This window comes from Desmodus rotundus, chromosome 6 (assembly GCF_022682495.2).
Source record: "Desmodus rotundus isolate HL8 chromosome 6, HLdesRot8A.1, whole genome shotgun sequence".
Lineage (NCBI taxonomy): Eukaryota > Metazoa > Chordata > Mammalia > Chiroptera > Phyllostomidae > Desmodus > Desmodus rotundus.
The window spans coordinates 68,424,813-68,439,756 of NC_071392.1; the positions used below are offsets into that span (position 1 = coordinate 68,424,813).

The 14,944-nt window shown below is 35.4% G+C and overlaps 1 protein-coding gene across 6 annotated transcripts in view; it reads left to right on the forward strand.

Moving 5' to 3' along the window:
- The window catches only part of CPED1 (cadherin like and PC-esterase domain containing 1), a 287,821-nt gene that overhangs the window by 148,331 nt on the left and 124,546 nt on the right, over positions 1 to 14,944 (forward strand). For all 6 annotated transcript variants that reach the window (XM_053926522.2, XM_053926526.2, XM_053926527.2 and 3 more), the window contains 6 exons: positions 51 to 155; positions 1,935 to 2,104; positions 6,048 to 6,118; positions 7,605 to 7,655; positions 11,942 to 12,128; positions 13,128 to 13,296. In XM_053926522.2, coding sequence (XP_053782497.1) covers positions 51 to 155; positions 1,935 to 2,104; positions 6,048 to 6,118; positions 7,605 to 7,655; positions 11,942 to 12,128; positions 13,128 to 13,296 — 753 coding nt within the window. The remainder of the gene's footprint in view (positions 1 to 50; positions 156 to 1,934; positions 2,105 to 6,047; positions 6,119 to 7,604; positions 7,656 to 11,941; positions 12,129 to 13,127; positions 13,297 to 14,944) is intronic.

The following is a 14,944-nucleotide window of genomic DNA, read 5'->3' on the forward strand; positions in this document are numbered from 1 at the left end:
GCTGTAGCAATTGTTTAAGAGTTGTTTTTATATTTCCCCTCCTATTACAGGGTGAAAACTATGAAAAGGAACTAAATCAATGCTTACCTTTAGAGGAGATTAACTCAATTATGAATTTCTTAAAGGAACTTGGGAATTTGGGACAATTCCAACTGGTAAAACAAAAGTGACATTTGATTCCTCTTGATTACTGAGATTATAGTAGATCAGCCATAACTTACTTGATTTGTCTTCAATTTAGGTGAAGCTATTTCTTTAAGAAACAGAAATTTTTGTAAGCTCCTTTCCTCTTTTCAGATATCTAAATATTAAGATGAGCAGAATCCATATTCTTTAAGAGTTTGCAAATAATGTAACTTATTAAAGGAAGAGAATATGAGGTTAGTATAGCTGCCAGGATTTGACAGGTTTTTTTTTTTCTTCTTAATCCTCACCTGAGGATATATTCATTGATTTTAGAGAGAGAGGAAAGGAGAGAGAGAAGCGTTGATGTGAGAGAGAAACATTGATTGGTTGCCTCCCCTATGTGCCCAGACCTCGAGGATCCAACCCAAAACCTGAGTATGTGCCCTGACTAGGTATCGAACCTGCAACCTCCAGGGGTCAGGGATGACGCTTCAACAACTGAGCCCCCCAGTCAGGATGGATTTGACAGTGTTTAAGGGGAAAATATCCAAATTTTTCTAAACAAGTTTTACTCTTAGCTTTGGAATATTTACATGTGACCAAATTTTCCCCCTGCTTATTAGGCCCTTTTTGTTATGTAAAGTCAAATATTATTGAGTATAACAACAATATTTAAGGAAATCGCCTACATCTTAATTTGTTGTAACTCACAGGAAACTAAGAAAATGTGAGGAAAGAAAGAAAATGTAAATAATTATAATAACTTTTATTGGTTTCAGCCTAAAATGTGACATTGTTTTCTTTTCTATGTGTTTTCTTTGGGACTGTTAATTTATTGATCAATAACAAAGGATAATTTACACACAAATGTGCTGTGTTTCTAGTTTTGCCACTTGTATAGACTATAATGAATTTGCATTTTTTCACTTAAGACTTGTTTATACAAAACATTTTAATATAACATTTAAAAAATCCACTGTTAATTTATTATTAATGTGTTTTGATCAAATATTTGTTTCTTACTATTAAAAATTATGTATTGATGTGCTACTTGTATGAGTTATAACCAATTTACTAAGTTAATTAAGGAGCGTTTGACAACTTGTTTTTATAATTTAGTGCCATATGTTGGAGGGTTCAAAGTAAGTTTATTGCCCCAAAGATAATTAAATGAATGGATTATCATTTTAATTACTTGAAATATAGTATTACATTCAAGGCAGTTTGGCTCCATATGTACAAAGATAGTCAAAGAGACCTGGCCTCATTCTTCAGGAATTCATCATTCCAGATACTGTGAATGTCAGGAACATCTCTTGGCACGATGTGAGGAAGAACTGAAGAATTATTCTGCAGGAGAAAGGGCGCACCCCAATTTACTGACTGGGAGTAGAAAGAGAATACCTATAGATATTTTTTGGCAGGATTAATATCTCTCACTTGGGTATAACTCACTTGCAGCACTAGAGGATTCCTCCTCATTCTTCCTGCTGCCTGACTCCCTCTGTTACTCAGCTATTCTCAGGTATCTAAAGGAAGAAGACTTATATTTACATTAAATGAGAAGAGAACAAAAACTCACCCCATTTGGAAACATGATCATCAAAAAAATTAATACCTTAGTAAAAGTAGCATTTACCTTGACAACTGCACAGAAAAGTTCTGGTACTGAAATGGATTTTTAATGCATATTTGATTTTTAAAATATCTAATAAATATGGCTATAAATTAGTTTCTTAGTACTACTACATTTTAATTTATTATCTACCATTTATTCTGATATTCTGTCTTTGAATATTTCTTCTCAGCTTGTCCCATCAACTTCTCCTGGGATTCGATCTTTGATACGTGAATTTTATGATATGGCAAATCCTATGGGAAAACCTGGTTCAGTCTGGATTCAGTATTCGTCTCTTTTAAATGTGTTTGATCAGTTTCAGCTCCTGGATAAAAAGGCACAGCTACATGCATTGGAATGGTAAGATAGCCACAAATTTGAATTGTGCGGGCCAAAAAAATCTCTAGTCTGAAGATTGATTTCAAAAGGCTTTGATACATTAGAGAAAGCAACAAAAACAAGTGTGTCCAAAAATTCATGCTCTGGAAAATAAGCTTCTTTAAATCACTGAAACCATAATGATTCTAGTGGTCTTCAAACACTGTAACAAAAATATATCCAACAGTTTTTCCAATCAACTGGACTTGACCCACTCAAAAATAATGTTTGAAGTTAAAAGTTTCAACCTAATTTCATTTAATAATACATATCCTCGAATTATAGGAACATCAGACAGAAAGAATTAGGTGAGATTTGTTTTATGAACCATCAGTGTAAGCATTTATTTAGAGGCTTTTTGAGGCATGACTTTATTTTGGGCAAAATCTATGCAAATTTATAAAAATCTCTGTCCCTGCCACAATATTAGAAAACATTTTTTAGAAGGTAGAAACTCAGAGGGAAGCATGGGGCTGGGAGAAAAGTTTCTTGGCCTCCCATCTCCATTTCCATTCTAATGGGGGAATGGGAGGGCAGATGGACCAGGTGAACATGTTAACACCTCCTGCAGCTAGTGAAAAGAGCAGTGCCCACGGCCTGAGCTGAGGCTACTTCTCTTTTATGTAATAGAATTAAGAGAATACTTGACTTTTCTATGGGCAGGAAAACAGAAGGAAACCTCCTAGGGAGGTGAAAGACAAAGGCCACGGTAATCTTATGTCGCTGGCAGTCACCTTCCGGAATGACTTCAGACTTGGCTTTCATTTCCTTCTGCCTCAGGAGATAGTGAAAGCAAGTCTATAAGAAATATTTTTTCCTGTAATTCAAAAATACCAATAATTATATGTTTGATGAATTCTTAAGGCATCTCTCAGGATAAAAAATCACTTTAATTTTAACAACTTTATGAAGTTGGCCTTATTCCTTCAATACTTGGAAGTAAGTAGTAGGCCTGACAGAAGGTTTTATGTGTTTGAAAATCAGGTTTTAAACAGTATAGCTCAATGCCCCTTTGTTTGCTCCTTGCACTCACTGAAATAATCCAAAACTGTCTCATTTGTCATAATTGACTGGGGAAGAGCATACTTGATTTACTGGGGAGACTATTTAAGTACTGTTTCTTTGTTTGTATTTTTAACTTTAAGTTCCCTTCGGATATGCAAACTTTGGAAAGGTTGTTTCCCAAAAAAGTGGGGTTTTTCAAGCTCCACATATGTTGCAAAGTTAACCAATTAAGTTACCTTAAATTCAGAATATTGAATTTACCCCTAAGCCTAACCCTAACTGATTACCTTTCAATAAGGGAATTTACTGATGGTCAGTGTTGAATGTAGTTAGAAAAGGTCAGGACATTTTCGAATCAGACAGACCGACATTCAAAAATCCCAACTTTGGAGTTTATTAATTATAGCAGGTAAAGTTCTGACCCCTCTGAGACTCAGTTTCCACATGTGTAAAATATGGATTGTACTACCTACCATGTATTACTCCAGAAGGATCACCTAAGATAACCGGCAGGCGCTGCGCGCTGTGTGGTGTGCTGCAGGGCAGGTGGGTAGAAATCATTAGCATGCTTTCTTTTTCATGTTGCTATACCGTCCTAAGTTCACTTTAGCATCAACAGTGGGGAAAATATTTCACTTATTATAGGAAGAACAAGATACAATTGACAGATTTAGCAAAGTTAACACTGAGAGAAGTAAGCTTTAGATCTTTATCAGGAAGCAAATAGTAAATTGCTTTTAGAACATTTTAAGAAAGATACTCATTTCTAATTATATTCAAGTTTACCTGTGAGCATAAACTATCATCTGTGCTGTATTATAAGAAGGAAGCATATCATACACATTTTCTAGATGAGGAAACTGAGGTCCTGAGAAGGTGGGTCATTTACTTGAGCCACACAGGTAATATATAGAAACAGAGGTGACCTGCACATCCATGGTCCAGTGCTTTATTCCAGTACATCAGGCAGCCGGGACAGGGAGGTCAGGTGTGGTCATTCATCACTGCTTTTATCTTCACAGTGGTCAACTTCAGGGTTTTTTGTTTTTTGTTTTTTTTCCTACAGAAAAAGCCAATTTTACATACCTGTATTACTTATACGGTTTCCTGACTTTCTACTTTCTTTTAAATACAGATCACCTGCTTATAGCTACAAGGTGAAAAGAGATAGTCAGAAAAGCAATAGTTAGAAAAGGTGACAGGAATGTGAGTCCCACGTGCAGAGAACAAAGGTCCCAACAGAATCACTATAGGAGAAAATCTGAACAGAAGGTGCACTCTGCTAATTTTGACTTTGTTGGAAATAAAGTTGCAAGTGCACTTTGTTCATGTGCTTTCCATGAAAACTCATATTTTCAAAACATAATTTAGTCACAAAATTAAATGAGAAACCACTGCAGGTTGCCTTGATATACAAAAGTATCTCATTCCATTAAGATAATAACATTTCCAAACTTTAGTTTCCTTGCATTTCAGGGGTGTATCTTTTATGAGCTTCAGCTGGAGTTTTTGCTTCATATGAATTCAGAGATTTTCAATTAAACATATTTCACACCATGCTTGCTTTATCTGCTTTTTAATTCCTTTTGGGGAGGGAAATACAGTTGACCTTTGAACAATACTGGTTTGAACTGCACAGGTCCACCTATTGTGGGTATTTTTCAATAAGTACACTCAGCTGTTAGTATCCTTGGGTTTTGCATCTCTAGATTCAACTAACTACGGATGGAAAACAGTATTCCACATTCCCAAGCACAGATTCCCAACTGCAGATCGAAAATGTTATTTTCGATTGTAGTTGGTTGAATCCTTGGTTGCAAAAGGCCAATGGTAGTTAAGTTTGGGGGGAGTCAAAAGTTATATGTGAATTTTTTACTGCACTGGGGCTTGTACCCCTAACCCCCATGTTGTTCAAAGGTCAACTGTCTTTTAAAGTAAGTCCTAGACATCATGATTTTTATCCTTAATTATTTCATTATATATATAATGTATATATGTATATATGTATACACAGACAAAAGTAAAACTGCAATTATCACACAGTAATATTTTTAATTTCTCAATTCTTCTTAATTTCCTAGCTGATGTTTATATTTTGAAGGAATTGAATGTGGCTTTTTCATCTCTTCTCTACCACAGTGCCCAGCACATATCTGGGATGATAAATATTTATAAAATGTAATTAAACACAGAGCATTTGATTTAATTCTAATTGCATCTCTGTGAAGTTCGGCCAGTAATGTTATCCCTATTTTGTTGGAGTAGAAATGTTCTACCACAAAACACAGGAAAATCAAGTCACATCCCGCCTACTTTTCTTTATTATCAGGACCAGCAATAATTTAGATTATTTTGTTCCCCAAATTGAGAATTTAAGGAGCAATCTGGCCAAGCATTTACTTACACAACAGAAGAAAGAGGCAAACACATCCAGACATAACTAACCCTTACCACTCTCTACTGTTGATCAGAGCTTAAGGATGGAAGCCTTGGCAAGCCTTTCTGCATGGTACACTTGCACTTTGTAGATTATACACATGTTCTTCTCAGTCTGTGCCTCAGAGTTTCCAAGGCTTCTCGTTTCAGGACTGTTACTTCAGCCAAACAGATTCCAATAAGGATGTGTGTTCCTGAGTCACTCCTGTTGGGCCCCAGCTATCAGAGATTGCTTACTTTTGGACTGCAGAGAGACTTTTTGCCCTGGTTTTCTTCAAATGTGCTTCTGCTGATTAGAGATGATGAGATTTCCACCAAACTCACTTGAGGCAAGATTGCCAGTTTTGAGGAATGAAATCCAGAAAGTGTTTCTTTGTGTTCAGCAAAATAACTGGGCCCACACAGAAAAAAAAAGTTTGTTAGATGTAATTTCCATGAATTTTGTGCATTTCATTGATCAAATTGTTTGGCATTGCATTTGTAGGAATTCCTTCGCAGAAGATGAGAACTTTGAAAAACCACAAGTGCCATTTGATGCAACTGAACATAAAAAAGGTAAAAGGATAGTCCTGCTTAATTCAATATGAAAATTAGTATGGCATGGGCAGAAAAACATATAAAATTATTTAGCTTCATTAGCAATCAAAATGAAAAACAAGGAATTGCTGTTTCCCTCATGGCTAGAGATGTGTTTCTTCTTAAAAATAATAGAGTTGGGGAGAGTGTAGAGAAGTAAATACTCTCATGTTGCTGGTAGATGTATGAATTAGAACCTTTCATAAAGGGTCATTTAACAACATACAAGAGAAGCTTTCAAGTTATTTTTGTAGACCAGAAATATCACTTCTGGATACTAATTTTAAGGAAATAATTCAAATTGTAAACAAAATTTTATTACAAAAGTTATTAATAAATGAAAAAATAGAAGCCATCTCTATTGCAATAATAGTGGACAAGATAAATAAAATAAGCTATAGTCATCCAATAAAATACTATAAAGACATTCTAATATTGTGGAATAATATTTATGACATGAAAGATGCTTTTGATTTATCATTAAGTAAAACAATTGGCTACAAGCAACATGAGCCTCAAGGAAAATTAATGCTGATTTTGATTTCACCTCTTGTATTTTATCTATAATTTATAATTTTTCTTTCTTTTATTTTTATTCTATTTTCCAACTTTTTCCTAAAGAATACCTGAACTTTCATTGCAAGAAAAGAAAATATTTTAAGAAGAAAAAATAAAATATACCATGTCTATAATTTTTAAAAAGTCAAAGTTTTCTTACTAAAAGTCAAGTTTAATCCAATTGTTGTGAGTGTGTGGTCCCCAGACCAGCAGCATCAGTGTCATCTGGGAAACTTGGAAAATTCCGATCTACTGAATCAGAATCTCTGGGTGTGAGGCCCAGCATTCTGTACTTTTACAAGTCCTTCAGATGATTCTGAGCACACTAAAGCTTGGGGATCGCTGCTTCAACAGAAGGAAGCAGCAGGCCCAGTAGAGAACTGATGATGAACTGATAGTCTGTCTTACTCTCTCCCACCATTTTTTTGCCCTTTAAAATGAATGGTTTAAGCACTCAGTGTTGTTGTGTATTCACTCATTTGTACCATAGATACTTATGAAGAAGTATTTTAGATAGATGTTTGGTTGAATTCAGAAACTTCTAGTAGGTATCAGTTGAACTGATTGGATGGAATTTCTCTAATTCTAATAATATTAGAAATTATTATAGCCCCAGGATTATAGAACTAGAAGGAATTATGAGATAGCACCTTGAGCCAAAGAATGACATTTAGACTATATTTGTCCCTTAATATTTTCCTACTTGAAATAATCATTCTTTTTGAGATTTGAACCAGATAACTTCTTTTGTTTAACCTAGCTTTCAGTTTAACTTAGAAGTACTTTCTGATGTAACAAAGTTAAATAATAAAATATGTTTCATTAAATTATGCTGTTTGAGATTACTGAATATGTATTCTTTTAAATTTTATTAACAGTTTTCAATTTAAATTTACTTTTTTTTCAGTCGTGCTTCCACAAATTATGAATGTAACCAAAGAAGTGCATTGCAGGAACGGTGAGTTCCAGTGGAAGCGTATCAGTGGCATGATTAACAGGCACGGCCCTGCCTTGAATAAGCCATCATTTTATTTTATTTCTGTATCTTTAGGCTATTAATTTATTTTAAGTAAGTTATTAGAAGTTATGAGGTTTCTGAATGAGTCAATATTTATCACTTTTGCATAAAAACATGTTTTAATTTTCTATTTTTGAACTGGAAATATTATACTGTATGTTTACTTGTTTAAAGTCAGTGACTTCCCAGCTTCTGTTGAGGCGTTCTCTGGATGCTAAGGCTTTACGTTGGAGGCTGCTCAAGGGGAAAAGCTTAGCTCCCCTGCTTTTTACGTGGATTTTTAGGACTCGCCACCCCATAGTGATTCCTTCCCTGCCAGATTGTGAATAATAGGACTTGAGTCAAATTTTCTTTATAACAATTGAAAGTTTTTAAGCTAATTTTCAATATGTTTCCTTAAAATTCATGAATTTTAATCTAAGTATAACCAAGAAATATATATATATATATTACATTTTCAAATATTACATGGATTTTAAAATTTAAAAATAATTTTCTTCACTCTCTGCTCAACGTTATTGCAGTGGTCTTGCAAATAAATCATTTTAGAGAATCTAACTGACTTTTCCAAGATTACATGGCTAGTAAATGTCTGAGCTGGGTCACAAAGCCGAATCTTCAGATTCTTTGTCCAAAGCTCATGAATTACCTTCATATCTTATAATAATATGATGGAAAAAGAAAAGAGTTCTATTTAGTAGGTTTTTTGTGACCTTATATAACATACATACACACACACACACATATATATATATATGTTTGATGTTAAGTATATATATATTTGATGCTAAAACATGTACTTAGAAAATTTAGTCTTTCACAAATAAAAAAATCTTTTCTTGTAAAACATTAAAGCTGAAAGTAATTATGGATTAAGGTCTAATTTATTATGTCTTCTAATTTAATAAAATCTAATTTGTATCTTCTAAAATGTAATTTAATACATTCATTATGTTTAACAGTATCATTAAAATTAGGGTACACTGAAAGGTTATGTAATGATGTGGTTTAATAGAATCAATAAATGCATCCAATTAAAGAAAAAACATTTTAAATAAGGTATTGCTAATCAGGAAAAGATAACAGATATTACTTATGCTGTTGTTTCCCCGCACTTACCATTCAACATCTCACTCCCAGAGAAACACATCCTACTCAGTTCAGTTCTCTTGGGAGACTGCTGCCTAGTGTGCAGTGGGAAAGCAGGAGCAAGATTAGAGTGAACATTTGTCAAGAGTCTGCTGTGTGTCAGGCTTTGGGTTGATGCAGCAGCAAGAAAGCCAGTTCGCCTCTTTGGTCTTCTTGTTTCTCATTTATAAAATGAAGTTACTATATGAGGTCATCTCATTTTTTTCCAGTTTCTAAGTTACATGGTATAAATAATGTGAATATGTTAGATAAGTTCTTCAACATTGTTCATTTTTTATGTTAAAAAAATGGATCTGACCTGTGTCTTCATAATTAATCTTCCTACTTTTGTGGTAAAAAGACTTTAAAGATAACTGAATAATGCCTCAGAACAGGTGGGATTATATTTCAGAGTTTAGGCTGTTCTCATGTTTAATATGAGTTATGATGATCCCTCAAGAGGGCAATAAAATTTTGTGGTTAAAAGAAATACATTAAAAGCAACCAAATCTTCAAACAGCTTTCCCACACATACCTGCCAAGTAGGTTAAGCAGCCCGCTACCATCATACCCTACACAAGGTTCTCCATAGATCTAAAGTAAGCTGGCCGGGGACAAGTTAGGACTGGGACGGGAAAGATGCCAAGGAAACACCAGGTGTTTGAAGGCAGCGACACTGATGATTCAGTTGAATGTGATGTCAGGGGTACATGAGCTTTCAAGCAGGAGTCTAGGATGCAGCACTTAAGCCAGAAGTGAAGTTTCTAATGAAACCCAAAACAAGTACTTGCTAAAAATCTTGCTTAAAAGTAGGATCACATATTTTGTCTCATGTAGGGCTAAGTTTCAGTGTTGCAATGGGAGGGAGAGCCCTACTGGAAACTTTCACTGTTAAGTTTAAGTGTAAACTATAGGGAAATCAACTTTCCATGACTATTTCATAAAATATATATATTAAATTGAAGTACATCTTCTATGATTACTATTTTGAAAAAAAAAACCCCTCCCATTTTGTTATTTGTTTAACTGGTTTAGAGCATAAAAGTGTAGTGCAGGTCTATAAATTCCTTTTTTGCCTAGGGAATGGTCCTCTGCAAAGCACCTTCGTGTCACCACACATCAGCTTGTTTACAGAGTTAGGTTGGGTTCACAGTCTCCAGTCAGCTCTTGTGACCAACAACAGCTTGCTTTTACTGGGCTTTACTCAGTGCCTCGAATGCAGACTATGCTGGAAAAAAATCTTTGATGAAAAAATGCATTATTAACAAGTGCTTGAATTAGAATACAAAGTTATGGTCCTTTTCAAGATGAAATCTAATAACATGCTCTTGCCTTCATTTTTTAAATTTATTATAAAAGATTTAGGAGGTGGTATGATCATTAAAATTATAGTTGTAATCTACCTATATCCATCAGCCAGATAAAAATTTTTGGTAACAAGTAAACTTAATCAAGCAGGTGGTTTACTCAATTCGCTGACCTATTCTAGTAAATTGACTACTTGTTTATTTTTTCATTACAAGTTTTTTCTACAATGATATTCCAACATATCTGTTGTATTGTTCCTAATTTATACCTGAGTAATTTTTCCTTCCACTGACTGAGAAAACCATAGAGGTAGGTCCAAAATTTAGAGATTTTTCATTGTCATCATTTTAGTGAATGATGGGAGTTATACTGTGACCTAGTTCTCAGAACTAGAATAATATATTCCTAAGGTTATTGGTATCCATTAATGTGGATTTGGTCGTGCATCTCCATGTCTGTCAGAGAAATTAAAACTTTTGGTGTTGCTGAAGCACAGAGTCTAGGATGTAATAGGAGATGCAACAAATACAGAGGAAGACGAGGAAGAGATTGTGAAATGCCTTGCCTGGTTTATTAGGGGCTTGGACTGAATACTGGAGGTGATGAGAAACCATTAAAACATTGAAGACAAATCATCAGACTTGATTTTAAGAAATTAATTGTGATTGTCATATAAAAATAGAGGGAGAGGTCTGGACAGGTAGCTCAGTGGGTTGGAGCATTGTCCCATACACCAAAGGTTGTGGGTTCGATCCCTGGTCAGGGTGCGTATGAGAGGCAACTGATGGATGTTTCTCTCTCACATTGATGTTCCTCTTCCTCTCTTTCCCTTCCTTTCTAAAATCAACAGGTGTATCCTTGGGTGAGGATTAAAAAAATAGAGGAAGAGACAACAGTTAATAAGATAATATATTTTCTAAGTTCAGTTGTATAACTTCCCACAGCGAATTCTGTTACCATTTTTGTTGCTAAGTTGTTTAACATCACTGAACATTTAATTTAAAGGCAGTGCAAAGACACTTTTATTTCACTAATTTCTGTAGAATTAGCTATGTTTTTCTTTATTGTTTATTGAAAAGTACTTTGGAACTAAATGCTTGTTAATATTCCTTTGAAAAACATTTGCTAACTTTCTTTTGAGTAATTTGGTTATTCCAAATCTGACTACAATATAATTTAGCAGTGGCTGGTATATGTGCCTGTATAGCTATTTTTCTTTTTTCTTACCAAGATACTTTTGTAAAAATTGGTCTGCCAGATAGAAACATTCTTTAAAATGACTTAGAATCAATGGTGTGAAGTAATATGCTGTTTTTTAACGGAATTGGGAAGAATATAGCATTTCCCTCTTATATACTTCAGTGTACTCTCTTAGGCTGAGGTGGCTGGGGTAGGGAGCGGGTGGCGGGCACCCTGTGATGTCTTCGTATCTCATTGTTTGGTATAAGATTGGAGTTCACATTCTTTGCTCCACCCTGCTGCCTGCAAACCACTTATCAATCCAACAGCAGTTTAATGATACTCCCCATTCAGAAATTTTCCTCATTTCCTGCTGGTACCCTTCTGTCACCACCTGACAGAGTCACCACCCCCTTTTACATGGTTGCTTGATATATGCGATAAATGCCATGAATGTGTTATCAATCCACTGGAAAGACATTTTCCCACCTCCTGTGCTGGACAAAAAACTGTGAGCTACATAATACCAGTAAAGGCATAGCTGTTATATAAAGGAAATGCTATAAAATTTGACCAGTTGTCCTTTTTTTTTTGTCATAAAAAAAAAACAGATGAAGACAAACAATGTTATATAAAGCAGATCTTCACGCTTCCACATTTGGAACTAAGTCCTGAATTTAACACGAAGATCAAAGATTATTACTCCGAAGTCCCATTTGATGTGTTAACAGTGACAATTGGAGTGGAGACTTCGAACTGTCAGTGCAAGGTGTACCTGCATGATCGGGCAGGGCCAAGGTACGGAGTGCTGCTGGGCTGGGCGATGCCATCACATTTGGAAACAGACAACTGAGGCAACCTTCCAAGGTGGTTCAGAAACGTTGAGGCACAAGATCAGCTGGAAAGATGGCCAGGGTGTGAAGTCTTTCCACTTTTCAGGTGTCACGTGGTTAGAAAGTACACAGCAGCGTTCTACTGATCTATTGCAATCTTTGTACAGAGTCTTGGTAACCATGTTTTAAGAGTGGGTCTTGTGCTATGAAATATTAAAAAGGACTCATTAAGGGAGAAGTTCATTTTTTTACATTGCTGAAGAGTTAATCTTTCCTAACAGTGGCCTCCTTCTACTCAACCCAACTCCTCTAGTTTTTGAATACTCAGAGGTTGATAACTGAATAAACATGGTGAGGACAATGTGTAGACATAGTCACATTAACTCTCCTAGTCTCACTGGGATTTTGTTCTTCCCACCCTTTGGAGATTCACCAACTATTTTGTTTGTAATTTTGAACAGAGGATAAAACATTTTTATATCCATGTCTATAGCAAGGAAGATACTCCTCTCCTATGCTGTAGGGTAAGAAATGTCCTTGTATCTCTGGGAGCCAAGAAAATGTAGTAGAAAGAAAAGAGGAGTCAAGTCAGACACACCTGGGTCCCAAAACTGACTCTGTTATGTGACTGGGGCAATTTGTTTCCTAGTTCTATGTCATGGTGTCTATATTTAAAATTAGGACAATGGTAGTTTTGTATGGAGGTGTTGTGAGTATTAAATGAGATAATATATGACCCTGACAGGTGGTTAATAAACATCGGTTCCATTTTCTATAGTTTATGGGAGATGTGACTTGCTCTGCATGATAACTCTTAGCTTACCAAAGTACTGGGAAAGAGTAGTTTAAATATTTATTTCACATTTTAGGTTTCCTATGAAATTGTACAGACCTTATATAAATTGTAGGCATTTAATATTGATGTATGAATTCATTTGGGCTGAATAGTTGTTTCTCTCTCCAGCTTTGCCAACTACCCTCTAGGCTTAGGAGCAAACAAAATCTCAATGCTTGTGGTGGATGAATCTCTAGCCCAGGCTGAGACCCTGATGACTTACAAACTCACCATCTATCGAGAAGACCGTCCAAGTCTGCCTTTCTTTGAGGACTTCACAGCATGCGGTTTTGTGCAGGTAAGTGAATTTTATATTTGCACTTGGATTGAATTGGAAGTGATATTAACCCAGGTGAAAAATGCCAAATGAAAATTGTTAGGAAAAAAGTATGCCTTTAAATCCAAACTGTGGTCTCATTTCAAAAACCAAGAGTCTCAGCCAGGTATCTAAGATGCCCTGTTATAAATGGTTTTCTTTTTAGTGGGATGGCTCCTCCCTGCACTTACCGTGTTCACTGGATTTATTGTGGTTAATATTGAAAAAAAAATGTCTGAGTACTCACACTTGGTTATGAAATTGGTTTTATATTTCCCTTTTAAATTGTGCTGTGTTTTTTGGATTGCTCCTTGGATCTACTTTTGAAATTTTAAACTAGGTTTGGTAGAATTTATTTTAAAGAATGAGAGGAACATTGATGCAATTATTCTAGAGAAGGGATACCCCATAAATGAAATTAAATTTACTTGGACAGATATATTTCTAACTCACTTCTAATACTTGATTGTTCCTAAAGGCTGTAGTTTCTCTTGTGAGCAACACAAATTTTGTTGCCCTGTTGGTTTTAGAGGAGGGTGAACAACACCCAGAGACTTCATCTTGTTTGAGGTTCTTTCCTCTGTTTTTTTTCCTTTTTTAGGATTCTATGCATAAACTTCTATATTCCCTCACAGCATATACCCTCACTACAGGTGATTCCAGGGAAGTAGTAATTGGTGCTGTTATCATATGTACTAATCCAGTCAGAAAGTATAATCGCAAATACATCATGTCACAGGGATTTGTATGCTGCTGGGAGCAGGGAAGTACAAAGGGTTAGCAAGAGAGTAATAGCCAATTAGACCTCAGTGAGTGGTGTGGATATACATTTTTATTTGTGTTTGTTTTAGAGAGAGGAAGGAAGAGAGAAAGAGGAGAGAAATATCAATGTGAGAGAGAAACATTGATTGGTTGCCTCTTGTGTGCACCCCAACCGGTGACTGAACCCGCAACCTAGGCATGTGACTTAACTGGGAATCAAACCAGCAATGTTTTGCTTTGTAGGACGATTTCCAACCACACCAGTCGGGGTCCATGTTTTCTTTAATGTAGTGGCCAAATGTGGTATTCTCTTCCTTTCTGCCCACCACCACCACAATCTCATCTATTCCCCAGAATATAATACTGTTTTGTAAGGGTACCCATCACTGAGTTTTATATTTTCCAAGTAAACACATATCTTCAATTTATGAGCTAGCACCAATTCACAGGGAATTTCACACTGGTCTAAAGATTGCGCTAAAGCAGGACTGAATCATTATTCTGGAAGATAATAATAGATGTACTTGAAAGGTGGAAAAAGTAGGGTTCCAAGGTCAAATACATTTAAGAAGCAATGGGCTGAACAAAATTAAGTAGGTTTCTTTATTGTAGGACTTATCTGCACTTTTCATACTCTAATTAAAATGGTAGGTCTTCAAAAGGAGAATATGCACTGTGTAGCATTTCCAAACATATTTGATGTTCTTTTTGGGGAATGGCTATGAAATATTCTTCTGTGCAATGCAGTTGAGGAAACACTGGGTTGGACTATGGAGACAAGTTCAAAACATGTTCCTCTCGGTTATCCACCTTTTGATTTTCTTCATCGGATAGTAATCCTTTTCATTCCAAAGAGAGTAAACTAGTC